The 24,633-nt window shown below is 39.2% G+C and overlaps 1 protein-coding gene across 1 annotated transcript in view; it reads left to right on the top strand.

The window, feature by feature from the left end:
- Positions 1-24,633, top strand: part of LOC102566512 (pituitary tumor-transforming gene 1 protein-interacting protein) — a 45,073-nt gene that overhangs the window by 1,477 nt on the left and 18,963 nt on the right. The window contains exons 2-5 of the mRNA XM_006258931.4: positions 868-920; positions 8,613-8,721; positions 13,737-13,845; positions 17,831-17,896. Coding sequence (XP_006258993.2) covers positions 868-920; positions 8,613-8,721; positions 13,737-13,845; positions 17,831-17,896 — 337 coding nt within the window. The remainder of the gene's footprint in view (positions 1-867; positions 921-8,612; positions 8,722-13,736; positions 13,846-17,830; positions 17,897-24,633) is intronic.

The following is a 24,633-nucleotide window of genomic DNA, read 5'->3' as shown; positions in this document are numbered from 1 at the left end:
AAGGGTGATGGGGAAATCACCCAAGTTTCTTGCACCCTTTTTGTTTTGCTTATCTTTACATAGTTGTATCTAGTGGATGTTTGATTGCTTCATTTTACTGTGAATGACTGTTGGTTATGGAAAAAGTTATCTATTTAAAATAAATTATTAAAAATCTATGATCGGCTACTGAATTAATCAGCTTTTTGAACTTCATGGTGATGAATTTTTGTAAGTGTAATTTTAGGCTTTTAAATCTTCCTTTAACAATTCCTGTTGTGTTTTTTGCTGACCAGTTTGGTCTCCCATCTTCAGAAAATGTTGTTTTGGTCCTTTTATCCCATTCCCCATTTGATTGAGTCCCATTAATAGGTTTTGTGTTTCTAAACTTCTTAAAAAAGAATACTTAAGACTTCTTATGGAAAGAGGCAAATTTATAAACAAAAATCATGGTTAAGTTTTGCTAGGGTTCTGCTTCCAAAGCTGCAGAACTCAGAATTTAATCTAAATGGAAGTAAAACTTTAGAATTTCTAAGAGATATACACAGTCTCAATATCCAATGAATAATTCTTCCATATTGGTTTGGGGAAAGTAATTCTTTCAAAGAGCTTTCTTTTCAAATTAAAGCTAAGCATGCACTTAACTCCCCCCCCCCCCCCCAACAGTGTGGAGATAGATGAGTGTTTCGTATTTTTTTTAGCTTTTATTTCAGTAAAATTGTAACAAATGTTGATTTAAAATATATTCTGTGTGTATGTGTATATACAGACCACAAGTGAGGTGGTATATACAGTAATTGAAATGTTTTCAAGGTATACTGATAAGTTACAGTATTTGACACTTGTAAAAATTGCAATATCATACTAATATATTTTCTTTTTTTGTAGCATGCTCTGATTTCTCCAACAAATCCTGTGAAGAATGTCTAAGAAATGTTTCGGTAAGTTTTAGCATCCTTTTTGGAGAGAAACTCTGGTGGTGATTACATGTAGCAAGATAGTATTGAAATGTCATATTTACAATAAAATAGTGACTACGCAGGATGGGCTAAAAGAGAGTGGAAAGGAATGTATGAAACAATGCAAATCTTTAGAAAAGGCTCTGTGTTTATGCAGCTAATGGAAATTAGGAATTGTATATTGGACGAGTGGTGCTGAAGCCATGATGGTTCAGAAACATGAAAGAAGTATGTTTTCAAATGGTAGCTATTCAAAGATACCATTCCTAACAACTGACGTGGAAGATTTGATTTAAATCAAATTGATTTAAACCATGATTTAAATCATTAGTCAGAAAGCCTTGATTTATTCATTCATTGTTTTCTGCGAAAAATGAATTCTTGTTGTTTGATATAGCCTAAATACATATTATTCACAACTTAGATAGATGTAGGTTTCATTTCTAGAAGGTACACCCTGTACATTTTAAAGCAGTGATTTATTTTGATATTTTTTCAGATTAATTTTGCAGCTACATCAGAGAACTGAAATATGACATTTAAATTGTTTTATTTAACTAAAACAAGCTTATGTATTTTGGATATTTTTCTTCAACAACAAACATGTATAATTATTTTTTACAAAACAAGCAATATATATTTTTGAATTTTTAACTATTTTAGTTATGTGAAATGTGTTTTTAACAAAAATCAAATAGATTATTTTAGCCAGGTCAACATGAGAAACTTAAAATACTGGGTTAACTTAGGCTTCACCTTCCTTTTCCTATTTAGAATCATAGAAAGTTAGGGTTGGAAGGGACCTCAAAGGTTATCTAGTCCAACCCCCAGCTCACAGCAGGGCCATCCCCAAATAGATTATCCCAGCCAAAGCTTTGTCTATCCAGGTTTTGAACCCCCCACCCCCACCCCAAGGCTGGAGCTTCTACCACCTCTCTGGGTAACCTGTTTCAGTGTTTTACTCCCCTCCTAGTGAGAAAATTCTTCCTAATATCTAACTTAAACTTCCCTTGCTGCAACTTGAGACCATTGCTCCTTGTTCTGCCATCTCCTCTTCTCAAGACTAAATAAGATCAGTTCCGTCAGTCTTTCTTCAGAAGTTGTGTCCCAGCTCCCTCACCGTTTTTGTTGCTCTCCATTAGGTTCTCTCCAATTTGTCCACATCCTTTTTGTAGTGGGGGGGCCCAAAACTGAACACAGTACTCCAGATGTGGCCTCATCAGTTGTGAATACAGAAGATTAATCACTTCCCGTGACCTGCTGACAGCACACCTACCAATGGAGCCCAGTATGCCATTAACCTTCTTGGCAACAAGGGCATACTGCTGCCTCTTATTCAGCTTATGGTTCACTGTAACCCCCAGGTCCTTTCTGCAGAGTTGCTGCCCAGCCAGTCGTGGGGATGGGATTGTTCCATCCTAGGTGCAGGACTTTGCACTTGTCCTTGTTAAACCTCATGAGATTCCTTTTGGCTCAACCCTCCATTTGTCTAGGTCACTCTGAATCCTAGTCCTATTCCCTAGTATATCTACTAGTCCCCCCACTTGGTGTCATCTGCAGACTTGCTGAGGGTGTACTCTATGCCATCTTCCAGGTCATTGATGAAGACATTGAACAAAACCAGCCCCAGAACTGACCCTTGGGGCACTCCATTTGATACCTGCTGCCAAGTAGACATTGAGCCATTGATTACTACTCTCTGAGCCTGATGCTCCAGCCAGTTTTCTGTCCACCTTCCAGTCCATTCATCCAGCCCATTTAATTCATATACTAAAACAGAAAGGGCAAGCATTCCTGTTTTTTCTCAGTTCCCACCCAATTTCTCAATTTAGAATGAATTAATCCAAAGGAAGAAAATACTTTTTCTATACCTTCAGAAGGGGCTACTGCTGTTTAAAAGCTGGATTATCACTTCAGCAGTCTCTGATGGATTCAGGTGCTTAAGTAACTTCCACCAGTTTACTGGTGTCACTTTCTTTAAAACCTCATCAGCAAACATATACAGTAAACTCTGTGTTAATTGGCACCTTACAAGCTGGCATGCTCTGTTAACCGGCATGCTGGCTTGTAAGGAAAAGTGAAACCGGAAGTGCTCACCGTGGCAATTCCAGTTTCTCCGAGCCCCCACGGCCCAGGGCAAAGCAGCCTGCTCTGCCGAGCCTTCATGGCCCAGGGGCGTAACGGGCTGTACGGGGCCTGCTTCCCTGTCCCATGGGGCCTGCAGGAGGGGCGGTGATGCTGTGGGAGGGGAGGTGGGATGCCCCAGACACAGTAGGAGAAGCAGCAGCCGGGGCCACTCAGCCAGCATATTTTGTTATCTGGCATCCCCCATTCCCAGAGCTTTTACTGTATTTCTTGAATGGTTTACCTTTAGCCCTGGAATTTATTGTAGTTAGTATTATGGAGGGATGATTGCTGGATGCCCATGTCATAGCCAACTCCTCTTCTTCAGCAGTTAAGTATTGATCCTGGTATCATGTATTGAGACTATTGGAAAGAAAATGAGCTGGAGGTAGTGCTTGATCCATTCATTTTTAAAATACCTATAATTTAACTCTGTCACTCTGTATTTCTCTTTTCAAGGTCTCACTTGGTTCCTTCCAAATTTCAACAGCATCAGCAATACAAGCAATTTCCTTGCATTTTGTTTAAGGCTACAGAAATAGGTTGCAGGATAGCAGCATACATTCTACATTTCTCTTTAGCCCAGTGTTGAGAACTTTGGCTGACAGCTTCATCTATTTTGTCACAATTTTGCTCACAAATTGCTTTCAGATTAGGCCAGTCCTCAATACATCGCTCAAAACAGTCCACTTCTGAATTCCACCGCACATCTTGTGGGATTGTTAGTTTAGTTGCTCCTGCTCTCCTCAGAGCAGCTGCTGCAAAGCGGTTGTTACGGAAGTATTTTGCAATTTCAACAACATTGGCCTTTATTTCCGGAGGAGCACTGAAGTCTTTGGCTAAGAGGTGCAACAAAGGTTGGGGCTGTCTTGTCTTCTAGATTTCTTCTCTTTGATACATTTGCAGCATTGTCTGTGACAGCTGTATACTAGACATCTGAATTGTTTTCAGTTTGTTATAGCTTTTACTGCTGCTGCTTGTAAGTATTCTGCTGTGTGTGCATTTCCTGATGTATCAATTGTTTCTGTAAGGTAGACAGTCCCTTCTTTTGTTGTCAAACAAGCACATATTACTGGATCATTGTGGACATTGCTCCACCTGTCAAGACTCAGGTTAACAATTTCCTCCTCTAGACTTTTTGCACACTTCAATTTCTTTCTCATACACTTTATCTAGCAGTATTGCCTCATACTATATCATTAGAAGTTATAATCCCTATTCTGTGATATCTTTGATCTTTAACATATCTTAAATTTAAAACTATCTTTATATGGGTTTATTTTTTTTAAAGCATCTTAAAAATTAAAAAATATGATTAAATAAAAAACCTGTTTGTTTTTTTAAAAGGTGATTAAATAAATATGGTTTACATTTTTTTTAAATAATTGATTTTTATTCACCCTGAAAACCGAGTGCCAGGATAGATCAGTCATTTTTGGTCTCTTTTTAATAAAACTAATAATCCTCTGTTTTTTTCCTGTACCACTATAGAAGTTTGTCTAGTGCTCAAAATGACAAATTTTAAAGCAAGATGAAATATGCTGGTTTTTGCTGTGTTGGTAGTCTCTCACTGTGTGTTACTACGTTCTGCTACCTACCTAAGTGAGCACAACAATAAATAAAGGTGCTCATCGTCTTTAAAACACGAGAAAGTAGATATGAGTTGCCAAAGATGAGCTAGTGAATGCTGATGAATTCATTATCACTGACTTGCCTCTACAGGCAGCTTTCATAGTGTAGCTGTAGCTTGTAAGCACTAACAAACTGGCATGTTGATAGGTGTATTTCTGATGATACTTGCACACAACTTTCATCAACACCAATGAGTTATGCACTCACACTGAGAAGGGAATAAATCCTTGGGGGAAGGGTGCTGAAGACACCAGGAAAAATATAGGCAAGCTGTGTTCAGAATATGTCAAACCATTGACAACACACAGATTTGCTTTGATGATGGAATGATGGATGATTCAGTGAGATGCAGCAATGTCATCTTGCTGACCTTGAAGAGGCAAATATAGATTTGATTTAGCTAATTTGCATGTACATGGACATAAAATACAAAGATAGGTTACTACTAGAATTTATATGCACAATATAAAAGCATAAGATCATTAAAAATAACTTCTTTTTCACTGTTAAGGTAGAAGAATACCCATGTCATACTGTCTGTAAAATTGTTGGCTGTAGATGACGTGAAATAGAGGCTTCCATTCTCCCTATTCATAAGCGTAGTGGTTGATGGTGACTGGAACAAGAAGTTCTAAAACAATAGATAAAAAGAATGCTACTATTTGACATTCTATATTTAGGTCTGTCAATTGGGTTTTTGTTCAGAGAAATTGGTTTTGTAAATTCTCACTCTTAACTATTCCCATCATGATTTATTTTGTTCAGAATTTAGTCTTTGAAGCTTATTACTAAAATCAATTCCAGATGTTTTTGGGTGGAGGGAGGGAAGCAAATTGGCTCTAATTAATTGTCGGGTGATTTTTTTAATAGTGATTATAATTATCTGTGTGACAGAGATAGTAGCTTTATGTATGCTGTAACTTTAATTACAAATAAAGTAGCATTTTGCAGTCATGAAGCTTAGATTTATTATCATCTATAATAATTATTAGTGTTTATTATCCAAATGAGTATAGACTAGGACCACAATTTCTCATTAATTTCGGTGGGAACCCACAGGGGGTCTAGTACTAGATCACAGTTTAAATTTGGGTCTTAAAATTCAATGAGGGCCATAGTATGTGATTGCTACCTAAACAAAGCAAAATATTTTCAACTTTTGGTTGCAGTCTGTTGTGAATTTGAGGCCCTATATTAACAGTTTGGTTAGCTTATTATCTAACTAAGAGGAACACAATAAAGCAGTTCCTGGTTTGTCATAAAAAATGAATTACTGGAAGACGTTTTCTTTCCTTTTAACCCATGGACTGATCGGATGCCAGATCTGCTTCTGCCTGTGTGGCTGTATGCATTTGTAGTTACATGAGCAAACTTGAGGAAAGTGGTGTAGTTGACTTTTCTGTGCTATTACTTAGTCACCAGTAGTTTAGCAGTAGCTCTCATTATCAGGCAAGCTTATACTAACTAGCCTGACTGTTCCCTATATTAGACAGTTCTCTCTGCATAAGTAGTGATGCTTATTTTGTTGACTGATTTCTCTAACATCTTCAGTTAAAATTGATTCTGTAAGGATATTTATTTGGAAGAAAATTAGGTTATTCTGCCTGCTTAGTTGGTAAAATACCTGTTATTAAAAAAAGGTTCTTTGAAGCAGTCACACACAGATTACGAACTGCTAAAATCAGTATATTGTCTTTTTCTCTTTCAACACTGCTGAGAAAATCATTATCTAGTTAATGCAGATATTCTACCTGAGGCCTACATGAGGCTTTCTGCTGTGAAGGGAACCAAATTATATATTGTTTAAAACTAGATAGTTGCTTCTAAAAGCTATTTTCATGGTGCTTCAGTTGCATCATTAGTTTAAGCGTAAAATTTCTTCCTAGCCTATGTCTTTTAAAATGTATCTAGAAATGCCTGCTATTAAAATGTCTAGGTTTATTTCTGCACTAGTTCAGTTGAGTAGTAAAGGGATTCTGAATTAGAATTAGTGTTATTTTCCTAAATAAAAGCTAAGATGAATTGGAATGAAGGAGAGGGTATGTTAATACCTTAACAGAGTTGTAATTATAGCAAACCCTGGAAATTCAGACTTCTGATTAAATTTAAAATGAAAGTCAAATGTTTAAAGCATGGGTGGCCCCAAGCATCACTGCAGCCTTTGTGTATGGCTTGGGACAGACCAGAGAAGGGACATGTAGCACAGTGGCAGGTAGGGCAGGAAGTAGGAAACAGAGCAGCAGATCAGGCAGGAATCACAGAGCAGGGATCAGCGGATTGAGAAGGGGACTGCAGTGGCACTCACGGAGGGTGCACAGCTACTTTGCACACCTGCCAAAAAGGTTGGCTTCCACTGCTTTAAGGAGTGCAAATGTACAGTTAGGGCAACAAAGTAACTGCTTTGTCCAGGTAGCACCTAGCCCAGATGAAACAGTTTTAAAAAAATGATGTTGTTTTTTTCTCTTTGTTTATGGTATTACATGACTAAATTAAAACAACTTGTAACTGTGCTTTTCCATTACTTAATAAGGTTCAATGATCTGTTTGTTTGTGTTTGTTTTGAATGTCATTGGTTTGTTGTTGGGATTATTAGACCATTCTCCTGCTATATTTACCCTTAAATTGTTGAACTTGTACTAAACCCTCAGTTGAATAGGATGGGGTTCTTATTTAGCAAGCATCTGTTTTGAAACTAGTAAAATTTTAAATACACAAACTAAGAAAAATCCAGATGACCTGTTGCCATATGAAAAGTATATTAATCTTATTTTCTTTTCCTCTTGAGGTCCAAATTCACCAGATAATGCTCTAGCTACTTTACCATATCATGGAATAGCACAAAGCAGTCCACATCCTGGCTGTCTTCCTGACTTCTTTGTTCTCCTGGTTGTGCATATTTCATTTTCCATTCCTGCTTTCTACTACCCCCTTTCTGTTGTACACAGCCCGCTAGTATTCCCTATCTGTCCTTCCTATTTAATGCATCTAATGTAGTGGATAGTTGCTAAATGTTTTTGAAGAATAAACATCATTTTTGGTGTTACTCGTCCTGATGGTAAGTTCCCTTTCCAGCAGAGAAAGGTGAATGTTTCAAGACAGGTGTTTGTGATTCACTGCCCTTGTTCAAAGTGGCTGTGTTCTACCAGTAATTTCAGTTAGAATGAGGCTGCAGACTTTTCTAAGTAATGACGTCCTCTTGTAGATTGACCATCATCTTGATTGTTTCCAGTGGTAAAAAAATGACAAAGTTGCCCTCAGGAAAGATAGTGCCCCCCATTTTGTCAGGAATCAATCATCTTAACAACTGGTTGGCTTGCTGTGTCTTTGGGATCAAATGGGAGGTTGTGACCATTTTTAAGGAATACATTTTTGTTAATGGTAGCCTGTAGCCTCATGTCTATAAAGAACAGTAAAAGAACAGATAATTGGGGAAATCTCTGTAGCTGATTTCTACATTATCTGAAGAAGTAACTTTAAATGGTTTTGAATAAAAGTTAAAAAAAAAAACCCAAAAAACCCACGTACTAATACAATAATGATAATGTACATATAATATATGTAGTCTAATATAAATATTTTTTTATACGTTATTCATAACATGTTATAAGGCTGCTGCACAGGATTTCAGTGAGTTTTAGCTGTATGTTTGGTTTGAAGGTTTTCAAGATTAAAATACGGTAATTTAAAGATTAAAATCATTTTGGGCAAAACCTCAATACACCGTACTAAACTTTATCTAAAAAAACTACTGTTCACTGAAATTATTAAAATTGTACTATACTTGGAGTAAGTGCTGCAGTTCTATGAAGAAGAGAGCATATTATCTCCATAAAACTCAATGGTATTGGGGGTCTTCATTTACAATTAGCTATATGGTCAGTAGGTATAATATTTCTGTATTCTTTTTTTTCTGCCCAGTGCCTTTGGTGTTACACACACAACACTTGTGTGGACTACCCTGTAAGGAGTATTCTTCCATCCTCTTCGCTGTGTCATCTCTCAGCTGCTCGGTGGGGAGTTTGCTGGTGTAGGTATAATTTCACTTTTATTAAGGATATGTGATAAATCATTCTTTAATGTTAATATATTCTTATTACAGTCTGAAATCATATTGACTAACAAACAGCTTTATTGATTCAGATGTCTCATACAAAGAATATCATTTTAAATAGTATGTATTAACAAATCCAATATATTAATACTTTATAAATACATAAACACAAAGGAGGCAGAAGAGCTGATTGAGTCTTGAAACGGGAAGATTTATAACCATAAAAACAATTAGAGCCTGGATCAGCCTTTCCATAAGAATAATGGGAGCAAAAGAAAACTTCCCTTTTAATGCAAAGCTTGATGAGCTTATGGAAGTGATGTAGTTTCTGTAATATGAAGGGACTGGATTTAGTAATTTAGTAGATCTCTTCATGGCCGATGTTCACAACCTTTTTATACTTTAGGCTTCCCTCAGAAAATGCCAGCTCTTAGCTTTCACTCGTTTTTTTTAACTGTGGAAAAATAGTAGAACAATTCTTCTGTTACAATGACTCCAATATCAGAATGTTTTTGGTACTTTAGGTTCCCATTTGGAATCTATAGTATAGATGTATAGATTCCTATTTGGAATTTATAATATACCTTCTCTGGGTTTATCTTGCATATCATGTTAGATGTGCAAACACCTACACAACTATCTGATGTTCACTGTTAGTTTCTTACACAAAATGGTTTACTGGAAAGACATGTTACTTCTTTCATATTTTTTTACTATGGAAGATGTTTGTAATTATTTTAGCTAGCATCTGCATTTTTAAATTAGCTGTAGCTTAAACACAAGATGAAAACTTCATGGTGGCATACCTTTTTCAGCAAAAAAACAAAACAAAAAAACAGTTGCCAAAAGGAGCATTTCCCTGGGAGTTTTTTTACAAATTCCCCACTGCAGTGTGCCGTACGGATATATGATCTCATTGAGTTTGTCCCCTTCAGATACAGGAGGGAACTAATTGCCCCATGAGCAGGATACTGTTATTTCTCTCAGCCGCAAATTAAATGAAGCAGCACCACTTACTTTCAGCAGCACTGAACCAGAAATGAACATGAACATTGAAAATGCATTTCACTGGTTGCATGTTCAGCAGCATAATGGTGGGAAGATGGGGAACAAATTGGTTCCAGATAAAACTATCTGGAACCTGACATGCTGATAAATTATTGGCCAATGGTGAAGAAAAGGAGGAAGTGAAAGAAATATCAGTTTGAAATAGTTTGTATTTTTTCCATGAATAATAAGCAAATAAAATAGGTGGGAGAGACAGAAAGCTGCAAGTGAATATTGGTATTATTCTGTTTTATTCTGTTGAAAAAAAATTCTGCATAGTTGGTTTAACACACAATTTGGCTCTTTGGTGCTTCACAGGAAGTTGCAAGATAGTGTGTGGTATGTTTTATGACAAACTTTATTCAGTTTCTGAATTGTGCGAGAAAATATTTTGGAGCATCATAAGAATAAGGAATATAATATAGTTGCATAGTATTTCAACTCAGTATCTGACTTGGAAATAGAAAGGGAAGTGGAAATATTGAATGATGAAAGATTTTTCCAGTGCTGAAAAATCAGTAAGTTTACTATAGAAGTTTACTCAAAGATTTAAAATATAACTATCTGTTACAAGAATAAGCATGAATGAAAGCCATAATCTTTAGTCCCTTGGATGTATTCCCTAGGATATTTATGTATGTAGTCCAAGATGAAAAAAACTTTTAAAATTGAGCTAAATTGTAGAGCCCATAATGATAAATTAATGTTAATAAGGATTACATGGGTATTGTAACTGTCCAAAGCCAAAAATTATAAAACGGGGTGGCTAGCCTGTGGCATGTATTCTACACAAGTGTCACGGGCAGCCTCTGTGTTGGGCATGTGGCAGCTTGGGGAGGGGACAGGCAGCAGAGTAGCAGATGGGGAAGGATGCAGAAAGATCAGGCGGTGGAAAGGGGTTAGGCCACTAGAGGAGGGGTAGAGACAGGAACTGGGGGACCAAGAGTCCCACAGGTGAGCAGGAGCTGGAGCCTGAGTTACCAGAATCCAGAGGCAGAATCGAAGACACAGGCCAGGTCAGAGTTCTGGGGTCAGGGACCAAGTCTCAAAAGCCAGAGTCCAGTGGCAGAGCTAAGTAGCAGGGCTGTGCGAAACAGCACAGTTTAATTTTGAGTTCCGTTTCGACATTTCGAAGGGACAGTCTTTCGTTTAGAGTTTTGTTTTGAAACCACTGTTCCATTTTGTTTTGTCAAGTGTTTTACTGTTTCAACACTGTTTTGGCGTTTCACCCATAGGGTATAATGGGTAAGCATGAAGCTGCCTATAACTTTGTCATTTTTTGCCTGATTTGGATGAAACTTTCAGGGATGGTAGCCCCTGCTGAGTCCATGAAGCCTGCCTGCTAAGTTTCAAGGAGATAGGTGCAGGGGTTTCTGGGAAACTGTACCTCAGGCTGCTGACAAGCAAAACTCGTGACATGGGTGACAGGAAGCAGGCCAGTTAAAACAATGCTGCCTTTTATACTGTTTCTCCATCCCTCTCCCAGAGCAGTGGGATTGAAAGGGACCTCAGGGAAGGATCACAGTTACTGGCCAGCTACAGAGTCAATGAGAGCAGTCCTTCCCTCTGCTTCCCTTCTCTTCCCCCTCCTTCTCCTTACTTTCTGTTTTCCTGCAGGCAAGCCCAGCTTGAGCTTTGAAATGTGAAACATTTCAAAACTTTTAAAATGTTTCAACTGCCCTTGCTTTGTTATGAGGCTGTTTCGAAGCCCTTGGTTTTGTTTTGATTTTACTGTCTTGAGCTCGAAACAGCGTCGAAATGAAACAGCTGGTGAAATTTCATGTAGCCCTAGTAAGTAGGGTCAGAAGCCAGAAAACCAGAGAGCATGAGATCCCTGGAGGTTTACCAAGGTGGACTTTTAGACAGAACTATAGCTGGCCTGCAGTTTTCTGCAACAGGTGGGCTGACATGAGGAGATTGCTATCCTCAGCAGCTGAACCAGAGGCCATAACAGAAACCCTCTGGTTCATCACCTGGGGTGGGGCAGCCAGTTAGAGCCTCAGACTGGTTTGGCCAATTAAACAATTAGTCCTGCCTGGGCTGTCTGTTAGGGCCCTTGACACTCGGGGAGCATGCAGGACAAATTTGTAGCAATCCTGTTCAAAAGGTTGCTTCCCCCTTCCCCTCCACTTGTGTTATAAAACAAGAAATGTAGAGTTAAGGTTACACTTATAAGAAATTTAAAATATACCGAGGTACAGAATTTTACAGTTAAGTAATTCAGGCAACCTCACTTACACTCTCTGTAGTCACTGTGCAGTATTGTCACTAATTAAGGCATTTTAGTTGTTTTATTGTTGTGCGAAACTGATTTTTGTAGACACACATTAGATCTGACTTGTATCCAAGTTTTTTTTCCCCTTGTATAGTGTTACCACAGGGCAAAGTTCAGGTGGTTTGGCTACATTAATGGCCATAACATTACTGTAGTATTACTTGTGTAGTAAAACTAGAGAAAATCAAAAGAAAATTAAAGACAATGCTATCATGGGATCTTCATAATGATTCATAGGTACAAATATTAATCTTGACTTTACAATTTTTTTAAATAAAGTGATTTAGGTGTTTGACCAAACTACCCTGCCTTGAGCAGGGGACTGGACTAGATAATCTTGTGACCTATCAAGGAAAGTAGTGGATTCTCCATCTATTGATATCTTTAAGTCAAGACTAGATACCTTAGGCTAAAGTATGCCTTTAACAAACACAAGTTACTGAGGTCAAGCTGGAACCTCAGTGCATGGAAGACTCTCTCTGTAGCATCCCCCAGACTATATTCTTCAAATCCCACCTTGTTGTTTTCTTTCTGTGATGCCTACAAATAGCTCAGCCATGGTTTGGCAGCTAGTGAGCTGTGATCACTATGCTGACTGGTGGTGTTTTATTGTGTCCTTGTTCTACCCTGTCTGGTATAACCGTCAGTCATGCCTGCAGTGCAGCGCTTGCTTTGGCATCTTGCTGTCTGTTATATATTGACTGAGGGTTCTTGTCCTTCATGGAAGTGTTTCCACATGGGCAAAGTAAGTTGGTCGTGGCCACATGCTTTGTCACCACAGGTCTGCAGCTCTTAGCCAAACTTCATGGTATATACTAGATATAGGAGAGGGAGAGGAGCACTTTTCTTATTCTGGTGTATCGCTAATAGTAGTAGAGTTCTTATTTGAAACTGTATAAAATACTGATCTTTTAACTAACGTCTACTAATGCTGGAGAGAATGTGGTGCTCAGAAACAAAAGGTGAGATTGAAAATCACTAAGATGTTTAGTCAGGGAAGAAAAAAGTTGTTATCGAGAAGCTGGAGAAATAATACTATCTTCTCACCTATAACTTGTACCTTTTCCCACAAGCCAGCTGGGAAAAATTGGGGTTTGTTTTATATAGGAGAAAAAAGGGCTCTCCACATGTCCAGAAATTTGGCAGAGGGAGCAGGTTGTTGGCAGCTTTAATTGCTGCACACTGGCTGTGGGAGGTATGGCAATTAAGGCTGCCACCACTCTCTCCCTCTATTCCACCTGCTTCACCACATTTCTAGATCTGTGGGGAGCCTCTTGTCCCCAACTTCATGTTGAATTGGGATGGCATACAGCGTTGGTCCACAACCAGACCTGACACTCCAGATCTAACCCAACACATGGCTCTAGAGCCAGTGCGCAGTCCTGGACTTGGCACGCAGCCCCAGAGCCAATGCGTAGGGTCAGACCCAACACACAGCACTGGTGTGCCAGATCGGGCTCCACTGCTCCATGTGGCCCCCAGCCCCAGAGACCCCAGATCTCTAGCACTTACCCATACTTCATGGTAAGATTTTTTTTTTAATTATTATTCCTTCTTGAGAGCTTTCAAAAATAGGTTGTGTGTTATTTTGGGGGAAGGATGGTGTTATATGCAAGAAAACATGGTGAATGTTAAAGTCTTATAAATTGTTTAAATGTTCACTTTACAGTAAACTTTGAGGCCCTTATCATCGCCATAGCTGTAATAGCAGGACTCATCCTAGTGTCCGTAATTGCTTGCTGCTGTTACTGCTGCTACTGCAGAAAGTCTACTCGGGGGTAAGTAGTTTTTTTTCCCCCTCCCCCGTTAACTTTGGTTATTGTGATAATTCATATTCCCTAATAGTCTGAGTACAACTCAGTCTGGAAGATTTAAAAAAAAAAAAGGAAAAAAGAGAGAGAGAAAATAGTCTTCTGTATCCTTCCGATAATAACATAACATGGAAAAGGTTATTAGTTATATTAATACATTATATTAATTTGGTTGTTACCCAGATTTTTTTCCAAAAACTTAAGTGAAATTTAAATATTTTTAAAACTTTAATATTTATTTCATCAAAAGATGTCATATCTATTAGATAAACTCCAGACTAATATTCTTTTGTTTAGCTGTGCATTAACATTTTGATTTAGTATTATTCATTTGCAATTGGGGAAACAAATTCATGGTATAGCTGCTTCAGTATCTGAAGATTGATAGCGTTGCAACATCCTTCACTTATTTTAAATGACTGTCATCTGAAGTTTAAAATGTAAGTTAATTGAAAAAAATCAACCAACACAAAAACAGGCTACCAACACAGGAGAATGCTTGGTTTTGCAGGAAACCATCTGGTGGTTCTTAACTGGGTTATGCAAGATCCTTTTGCGGGTGCAGCACAGGCACTACCATTGTGTTGGCAAGGAGAAACTGCCCCAGGCACCTCATATTCGTCTAAAGGAGGCAGGAGCACCCAATCCTGCCATAGCCCCATGTTCCTCCTGGAAACAGAGGCACGTGAAGCCGGTGGACCTGGGATCAGGACCTTAAAAGGGTTCAATGAGGCCAGGTGATTCTGCTGGCTTTAGGCTTATCTGGTTCTGCACAATGTGTGCAAGGCAGTTGTACCTGGCTGTGGTGTTGATGGCAAGACCCTGGTTGAGAACCACATGTGTAAGCTGAAGCAGCACAAAAGTGATTCTCAGCAGGGGTAACCCGAATCTAAAAATGTTGAGAACCACTGACTTACACCATTCCAAATACTAGAATGTGCTCTGTATATTATACAACAAAAGTCTGTGTGCTGGAAATCATTCTTTGATATAGGTACACATCCAGCTGAAGTATCTTGAAACTTAAACTAGTATGAATTACAGTACACTTCTATGAAATGCAAGCTTGGATTAATAATTAAAGGTTTGGCAGAACTTAAAACTTTTAAGCTTTAAATCCAAAGTACAATTTTACAAGTACATTTTGATATTTAAATGTGTAAAGTGGATTAGCTGGTATGATGTACTTGTAACTTCTAGGATCACATTTAAGACCATCTTACTTAAAATAGAGTGTTAAGTATTTAGTTACAAGTAGTATGACTGGAAGTAGAATTGCTCGCATTGATGCATTAAGTATTTTTCTTAGAAAGTACAGTATTCAATATCTATTTCTTCAGATAATACTTGATTCTTTTTTTAAAGGTGCCAGTGAAATGTCTTTGAATGAGAAATAAATATTTAGAGTCTAGACGTAATGGAACAAGTAACCTGCCAATGTCAGCTCTTGCCACAGCAAAAATGGGTCAGCATGAAAAACAAAATCATATCATTGGGCGGCATTGTTCATAGCATTTAATACTCAGACATCTGATTCTGCTCCAAAGTCTCTTAGCAGGCAGGTGGTAGAATCTCTTAAGAAATCACCTATTCAAGGAGGTGGTATTTTCTTTTCTTCAAGGCTATTTCTTGGGTAGTCTAGCTGTAAAACAATACCTTAGTAACAATACTTTAGGAAAAAGTTTGTGAGAATGCCTAACCAACTTGGTCTCAAGCAGATGTCCCTAAGATTCAGTAAGGAAGCGGTATCTAAATTGTTTTAATCCTATTTATATGTCCTTGCTTTTTTTTTTTTTTTAAACCCAGTTTATATTCACAGTGGGGAAACCCAGAAAGCATTGTTTATTGGGACTTCACAACTGTTCTGAATCTTTGAAACTGAAGGTAAAAGAGCAGTCAATCTCAGTTAGGTCTGTTCCTATCCCTAGAGCTATCAAGAGAAATAAGGGACCTACTTCCTACACGTGCAGCAGATTCCATGGTTTTGTACACCAGATAATTCATGTGCATTGCTTTGGTTTCAACTGTTTTGAGCTGTTACTGAATTTGTGCTGTTGCATAATTTTCTTGGTGCTAGTTCCCAAGTTAGTGAAATATGGTCTGTTTCTACTTCCAGGAAGTAGATCTGGATTATGTAGGTTTTTTTGTGTTTGCAGAGCACACCTGTATGTTCTGCCTGGTGGAAACTGAATTACCACACTGAAACTGTCGGTGTAGGGCTTTAGCATTTTAGGGGTCTATAATGCCAGGCACTGAGGCTTTAAACTTTTTGGAGAAAGAAGGCTTTATGTGCTCTGCATCTGTGTCCCTTGGCTCCAGAGGACCCTACTTTAGAGCATGAAGATCTCTGGGGATTGCTTTTTCAGTATCTCAAGTGAGGTCTTATTTTGAGGAGGTGTCAGTGCTGCTCTGTACTGCCAATCCAAACCAAGGTGGGGAAAGAATATGACAAGCTTTCAATGCCATGGAATTTGACAGGCTTAAAAGATGGAGGAGCACCATCAGCTTGAATCCAGAAAGCACCTTAGGAACTCTAATCCCTATTCTACTGGTGTTCCTCAAGTTCTTTTCCTGGTGCAGATACCTAGAACTCCTAGGTTCTCCTACTTTTTCAGTTGATGGACCTGTCTGGCACTTGCTGCACTTGCAGTCTAGCTCTCTTCATGGTTTTCTTCAATTGTAAAGATTTGCTAAACGAATGCCACATGTCAAATGAATTTGGTCAGTCTGCTAAATTACTTCTAAAATGCAATGTTTAATTCTAGATTAGTTGACTTATGAGGGGTTTGAAGTACAAAAAAAGGAATGCTTTTTAGTAATAACAGTAGAAGTGATAGTAGTAAATAATACTAGGTATGGTGGTCTTAGAGTGAGATTTAGAAGCTTTTTGGTTTTTATATATTTTGGAGTGAAATTGTCAAGTGAGACACTTATGTTGTTTCTGCCAGTATCTTTGATAAAACAGTTTTGCAAAACAGGTTTGAGGTTTTTGTTGTATGATAGATTTCACCTACCATAGCTGTTCCAAATACAGAATACTTAAATGGGAATAAAAGAAAATTTTATTTCATGAAAGGGACTGAACTTGTATTGGATAAAACCAAACTGTCCCACTTGCCATTAAAGATTACTTTTTGCTTCTTTTTTTCTCTTCTGTTAATGTGACAGGCCCACACAAACAGTAGAGTGGAAAATTAGACTCAAACTTACATTAACAAGTACATAATTCCCTGTAATCAAATTTAGTATTCATGAGTGTTGTTTTTAGGAATAGTAGGTGTAAACATTTGTTGAACTTGTGATTTGCAAGTTGAATGCCCCTAAATGAACAGTTAAATTCAGACTGCCACATTTGGTGTCTGTGTGCATCTCACCTCCATTAACACATTGTGTGACATGGTATAATTACTCTGTCTTAGCCACTGGGTGTCACTGTTGCTTCACTTAAATGCTGCTGAATGTGCACGTATCTGGTACTCTAAGTCTCCAATTTTCAATTAGCAGATGTTTGATATGAATATTTACAAAGTTTATCACATCTCCAAATGGTACATTCAGTTTTGTGAGATAAATAACACCTGGAGAAATATGGTGAAAGCACCCGTTCACTAAATCTAGATCTCAAAAGAGTTGCAATTGATTGTGTCAGAGGTGAAGAGGAGAAAAATAAGATCCTTTGGCATTTTCTTCAAATATGAGGTCTGGAAAACATTTATTTGATAACAGTATAAATATTCAAGTGTTGCAAAAACAAAAATACTTTAGATTGACAAATTGGTAGCATTTTCCTTTCAGCCCCACAGGACAGACTATAAGTGTAGCACAGCTGCAGTCTGTAAATTAGAGCAGACTAAAGCCTTTTCTTGAAGCCAGTTTAAGAAATGGCCAACACACATATTTTCAAGCATTGAAAAAATTGTCTTCCCTTCTCTGACCTTCTTTTTTCTAATAGACCAAGTGAAGAGGAAGAAAGATTAGCCAGAGATCGAGAAGAGAGACGACTGCAATCTCTCCAACGGTAAGTTTTGAAAACGTAATGAGTAACCACACACTTCTTGCTAATATAATTATTATTCAAGTAGTAACCTTAGCTATAAGGAACTGCAGTGTTCTAATAAGACTATAAATAGTTATTTCTGCAATAGTATGATTCTGAAGATAGATTTCAAAGGCTGGATAGAAGCAGGATATATTTGTTTCCATTTGGCTAATTTGGTGCATCTACTCCCAATTGAAGGCACCATAAAATGGCAAACCGGTCATATAAATGTTCTGCAAATTATTTAGAACATCTTTATGGCTGGCATCCATGTTATCTTAAATTGTGTGCATGTGTATCACCCTTGCCACTTATGCTCATATTTATCGTGGCATAAATATAACGCATGGAGGAGGTTTATGACAACCATTTCGTGATTTTTGTTTCAACTATGCAAACTTTATATAAATGCAGGGAGCTGAAATAGTTATTTAAAAAACAAGTTTCTTGTTTCCTTGTCTGAACTCTTTTTATTCCTGGCTCATCTAAGTCTAAATCTGCCCCTTCTCCCCCACAAATTGAAGAGCAGATGCATCAGTTTAATCACTGCTCAATTTAACCCACCCTTGGGGAAGTGGGAGGTAGCTGAAGTGCTTCCCCTTCTAGGGAGTGTAAATGCTGTGCCCAGCAGCTCAGGTGAATCGGCAATCAGCTGATTGCCTGCCCAGGCAGCTCTGAGTAAACTTGACCTGGGACTGTCCAGGATTGGGGCCAGCAATTGGCTCATTGTTGGTTCCGGTCCCCAGAAGGCTCTGGGTCTGGAGCTGGACTTGGGGCTGTCCAGGCTGGGGCTGACCATCACCTGAATATTGTCCCTGCCTGTGGGGCTGCAGGCACCTGGCTGTTAATTTGCAAGTACAGGGGCTCCTCTGGGCTCCCCCTGCACTGGCAAGTAGTAATGGTATAATTGGGCTCTGATCTCTGATCCCAAAATTGCATAGTCTGCCATGAATGTGTGGCATGACAGGAGGTGCAGTTTTGGGATCAGGATCAGATTCCCATCACACCATTAAATTAACATGTGCACCAGGGCCCCTAACATGCTAATAACCATGCCAAGGTAGTGTTTGTGTACATCTTTTTCTTGTTAAATTTGTAGTTTAATTTCATAGCTCTTATACACAATCATAAAATATTGGTTGCTATGGGAACATGGACTTCTGAATACCTAGCTTTATTTTTAACTGTACACTTAACATGTGCTTTACATTCATGTTTAGTTTTGGAAAGTAAGTTTTGTGTGGCTTGGTTAGTTTTTGAAAATCATGCCCTACTATTCAGAATAGGGAAGGGAATGAGTAGAATTTAGGCATTTTCCAAGTCGTCTTAGGATCAAAGAAATTGTGTTTTCAAGTTGGCTGGGTAATATATTTTTAAACCTGACTGTGCAACTAATATTGATATTTTGAACCCTTTAAAATGTATTAGTTGTTCATAGTTTTCTGCTTGGTGCAGACTTGCTTAAAAATATTAGCCAAGATTGCTAATCGATCATCTCAGAATGAAGTTTCCCCCACTTGTGTCCAGAGAAGAGTGGGTGGTTAACTAAGAAAAACTCATGTGTGGTAATATTTCAACATTTGTCTGTGCTGGGTTCTGATAATTGAAAATTCGATTCTTATGTGTTTTTTAACAAGTAAATATAAAACACTCTTTCAGTTAGCCTTCAGTTAAAAATGAAAGATGAAACAGGAAAAAACATCATGTAGTAGCACTCGTCTTTCAGTATTCATTGACAGGATTTGCACATTCTTGGTGCAACTACTTCAGTGCGACACTTAATCATGCAGATCCTAACTGCAATATCAGTCATTGCGAGCAGGGAGCGTATATAATGATGTGTTGGAGGGGATGACACTATAATTCATATTGCTGGGTTTGAGGTTGCTGGTGCACTTCAGTAGATTGGATGACTATTACCTTTCAATAACATCCTCTTTTTGTAGAGGTAGAAAACCAGGAAAATCATAGGGAGTTTTGTGTATGAAGGTAGGCTAGCTCTTTGTTTAATGGTATTATGTCACAGAGAATCATGGGCCATGTTTCTGTAATTTGCAGAAAATGTCCTCTGAGGATCTGTTCGTCCTTAGTAACAGACAAGATTGGGCCCTTAATGAAGAATGGCAAGTGACTGCTTTGAGTATGCTATACTCTTCAGGTCTCTGTAAAATTGTCTACTCCTTCCCTTCCCTATTGTATGGCTAAATAAGCCTATAAACCAGGACATAACTGTAATTGATAATAAAGGTATTCTATCTATATGTTTAACTGCTATGAACAAATAAGGTAGAAACATAAAAATAAAGTGGGTTGGGTGCCTGGTTTGAGAGATGTAACCATAACCTCAGTTTTTCCAGCATTCCATGTTAAAATTATATAACATTTTTAAGAGTTGATGTTCACTTAAAGCTGCAGACCTAGTATATTTCATGTGTTTGTTGCAATTTAAATGCTCCCATGATTGGCTGTTGAAGAGCTTCATCCTTGTAAATCATACTCTTTCACAGTAGGGCAAGCCTGATCTAGCTGACCTCAGGAACTTGGGAGCTGTGAGAGGGGAGGCAATGGGAGCAAATGGGCAGTATGATCTAGTTAGTTGCATACCCTGGTTCGTTGCTACACTTGCCCGCTGTGTTGTTTAAAGGTGTCGCAGTACTGCAGATCATATTGGGTCCTGAGAAAGTGAGTCCTTCTTTTGCAAATCTCTGTAATACCTCAACCTCAAGACTTCGTTTGTACACCTTAAATGTGACCCCTTTTTTATTTCTAATGCTGGCTGCTATAGAACTGTGGCTCATGGAAGGAAAGATTGAGAAGAAATGATTAATAGGAGGCATAAGCATCTTCAGAATGGGAGAAAACTTGAACTACTAATGATAGTGTTGGTCAGATATTTTTTTTTCTGAGGGAGTGGGATTCGGGGCGGGGGAAGCAGTGTTGAAAACTTCTTGAAAGTGGAAAATATCTTCTTGTAGATTAGCTAGAAAGATTGTGCTGTGCAGCAGTATTCCTTTCCCGCTGACTGACTGCAGTTTTGAAAACAGAGCTGTCTCCGAAAAGGCAGAGAAAATGTGAGATGCCATGAGAGTAATCATGGGGATTTGATGTGGTTTGACCCTAAGTGCTAGAATTCCAGTGTCTTCCAGTCCTCCAGAAGAAAAATTCCAGAATACCTAAAGGCTGGCAGTGGAACAAAGAACCATGAGATAGACATGTAGTGTTCTGGCTTGGTAAGTTGAAAAAGTCAGTATGTTGTATTACACACTGATTCAGAGGCAAGTAGATAATAGCTGCATGGATACTGATATTGCAGAATGGACAATCTGTTCATAAAACCATAAAATAAAATTAAGCAAACCCTAGGCAGGAAATAAGGTGCCATCTACAGGACTGCTTAGTGCCAGGTTGCAGCTCCCCAATCAATGTTGGAAGATGAAAGGGAGAAGAGAGGGAAACAAAGTGTATCTGCTAACTTCACTGTGAAAACTTTTGTGGTTTGATAAACACATAAGATTACCCATTTTGAAAGTACAAAGCACTGGTATGACGAAGTTGTGTTTAGGCACCAAACATTTGCTACCTTGTCAAAAGGCCGTGTGATTCTTTTAGCTCAGTCTGTCAAGTTCACTGAAAAAATGTTCAAACTGCCTTTGAAAATTTAAGTACAAGTATCCTTTGCTTTTGTTCTAGCCCATTATGTTTAGGGTATTTAGATTTTTTTGTTGTTGTTCTTTCGGGATCTAAATTCTGCACTTAGAAACACTGTTTGAATTTTAGTCCATTATTTTTGTGAAATAACTTATAAAGGAAAAACTTCAGAAATACAAAATGTTGTAGTAATTATTTTATGGGCATTAAGATTATTGTGTGGAATCTTTAATGGAGGAGAGGGGAAGGAAAGCCTATTTCAGACACTTGTGATGTCATGGCAGCCCTGAACACTGATTGTGATATTGCTCACCTGACCACCAGTCAGGGAATGAATTGAAAATAGTACTTTAAACTGGCTCCCTTCTTTGCTTCCAAAGAGTCTGTGATGAATGACTGCTGCTCCTTACTAAGAACTTTGACAAGCAGTCTTTCAGGACTCATTTCCATCACTGCTACTATTTAACATCATTAGATAGTCTTTAAGAAATGTTGTAAGTTGACTGGGACTGTGATGTCAACAACATGGAAAAGATGGGTAATTCTCTTTGGTCTTTTTTTCCCTGCCCAGACACCGCTGTGTCCTAGCTATTTCAGTGTGTGAGGAAGCTTTAAGCCTAGCTGAAACCCAGCTGGCAGAAACTGTTCAGTTTAGCATCTTTCCTGGATTCAGTGGAACCTTATGAGAAACAGGGGAGTGCTGTCATCCCAACTTGTACCAAAGGCATATGTTGTCTTGCAGCTGAGTGCACTCTGCTTGTATCATTCTGGAGTTATTGTTCACACTGGACTCTAGCAGCAACAGTTCCCCATGGCATCCTTTTTTAAGTCCCATTCATATCAGATGAAGTTTTATTTTCCTTGTGGGCAGTCACCAACTGTCGGAACTTCTGTATTTGTCTCTGGTCTACAATATTAATGCTTTTTCTCATGCCCTGAAATAGGGAGACTATTGTTGATCTTTAATGATCTTCTAAGGGTATGTCTACTCTGTAGTTCAGAGGCAGGCTAAGTCTGGCCTGCAGGCTGGATCTGGCTGGCAGTGGACTCCATTTCCCAACAGTCCCTGCCCGTGTGGCTGGGGCTGGCTTCCCTGGAGACTGTAGCAGTACCTGTGCTGTGATAGCATGGGGCTGGGGTTTCTGTGGAGCAGTGCTGGCAGGGTGCGGAGCTGCTCTGGGGCTGGGCTGGGATCTTGCAGCAGTGACAACATGGTCTGGAGCTGGGGCAGAGCTGCTATCTGGCAGCCTGCATGCTTCGGGCAGGGGCGTGCAGACAGCATATTGCAGCTCTGCCCCGGCTCCTTGTAGTTGTGACAACATGGTCTGGTGCCAGGATCTGCTGCCTCTGCCTGGAGCATGCAGGCTGCAGATCACAGCTCTGCCCCCGCTTTAGATGATACTGTAAGATCCCAGCCTGACCCTGGAGCAGGTCTCCACCCTGCTGGAGCTGGTCTTCACAGAAACTCCAGCCCTGCACTACCACAGTGCATCTGCTGCTGCAGTCTCCATGGAAGCTGGCCCCAACTACACAGGCAGGAGCAGCTGGGAAATGAAGTCCACCTGCTGGCCAGGTCTGCCATTTTACACACTTGTACTGTAGTTGCTTCTCACCAGGGTAAATTAGCCTGTAATACGCTCCATCCTGTTGCTAATTGATGCCAGTACCAAGCTAGTTAACTTCCAAGCAACTTAGTTATTGCTTCATTGAAGTCAAGTTATATGTACCCTAAATGATTATAATTGGATCCTGATGCTGGATTTGGCATAGATACCTTGCAGATCACCACTGCTGCTGAAATGCACTAGAAGACCTACAGTTTCTAGGTATACTGATTAGCTCACATAGTGATTTTGATCAAGTGAAAATGTAGTCTTGAAGAAGATATTTGACTATCAAAAGCTCTTTCTAGAAGTAACTATGGAAAGAACATATTTTCCCCTATAAAAAAACAGGGCCTCACTGTGAAAATTCCCAGGGAATTTGGAAAGATGACTTAGTCACATATTGACTACACACAAAAAAAATTCAGCAGCGGAGTCATTGTTTTGCTTCAGTATACTTGAAAGTGAGATGATAAACTAGCTGCTGATTTACAGGTTCAGCTTCATGTTTCACATGTGAAATACACTGGGGCTGCTTGTAGATTGTTTTGTATGTCTTCTTTTCGTGCTGTGTATTGAGATGATGTATTTCAAATTTCTGGATGCTTATGTTGCATCTGTATTTCTGGCAGCCTCCTCTCAGGTGTTTTCATCAAAACCATTAGCACTCAGGTGGGATTTCAGTGCATTTTGGAAGGGCCCTGGCACATGCTTTATTTAAGATGTGTTTAAAGTGTTAATGGCACCATAAACAGTAACCAGGCCACACATTAAAACCAGTTTAGATCATGATAACATAGCAGGTGAGCCACAAAATTATTCTACCTATGATGTGAACATCTCTGCACTTTGCTTGCATCACGCTTTAAATTGAACACATAGCATGTTGAAGCTGACCCACAATCCCCACACACAGATGAGCAAAGAGAGAGGTCTGGCAACCCAGAGTTTAGGATACAGCCATCTCCTACCTGATCAGTGGTATTGGGCTGGGGGCAGCATTGGGTCCTGGACCTGGTGCCCCTGTCTGTTTCTGGGAGGCAGATTTGGGGGGGGGAGGTATTAGAGGGTGTCCCTGATCTTGGGCTAACTGCCTTGGATCTTTAAAAGCAGGCGTACAGCTGGGAGCCCTAGCTGCACACCTGCTTTTTTAAGTTCCGAAGGCACTGATGGAAGCAGCACCTGGGGAGCCAGCAGCTTTACTTCCCAGCTGCAGGCACCGTTTCACAGTGGGTCCCAACTTGCCAGCTGTCCTTGCCCCACACTGTGCATCTGAGTCCATAAAGTGCTTTAAAGAGCACCACTGAAGCAGCTTCTCCAAGTTTCTCCCCAGGGACTTTAATCCCATGCTCAGCAGTGCTGGCAGCACAGGATCAATAACTCCCAGCAGGGTTTAAAGACCCTAGTGGAAGAAGCCCTTCAGCTCCGTCCCCACAGCCAGGAACCTCTGATCCCCTGCATCAG

Source organism: Alligator mississippiensis, chromosome 5 (genome assembly GCF_030867095.1).
Source record: "Alligator mississippiensis isolate rAllMis1 chromosome 5, rAllMis1, whole genome shotgun sequence".
Classification (NCBI taxonomy): domain Eukaryota; kingdom Metazoa; phylum Chordata; order Crocodylia; family Alligatoridae; genus Alligator; species Alligator mississippiensis.
This window is presented reverse-complemented; position numbering and strand designations above follow the sequence as displayed.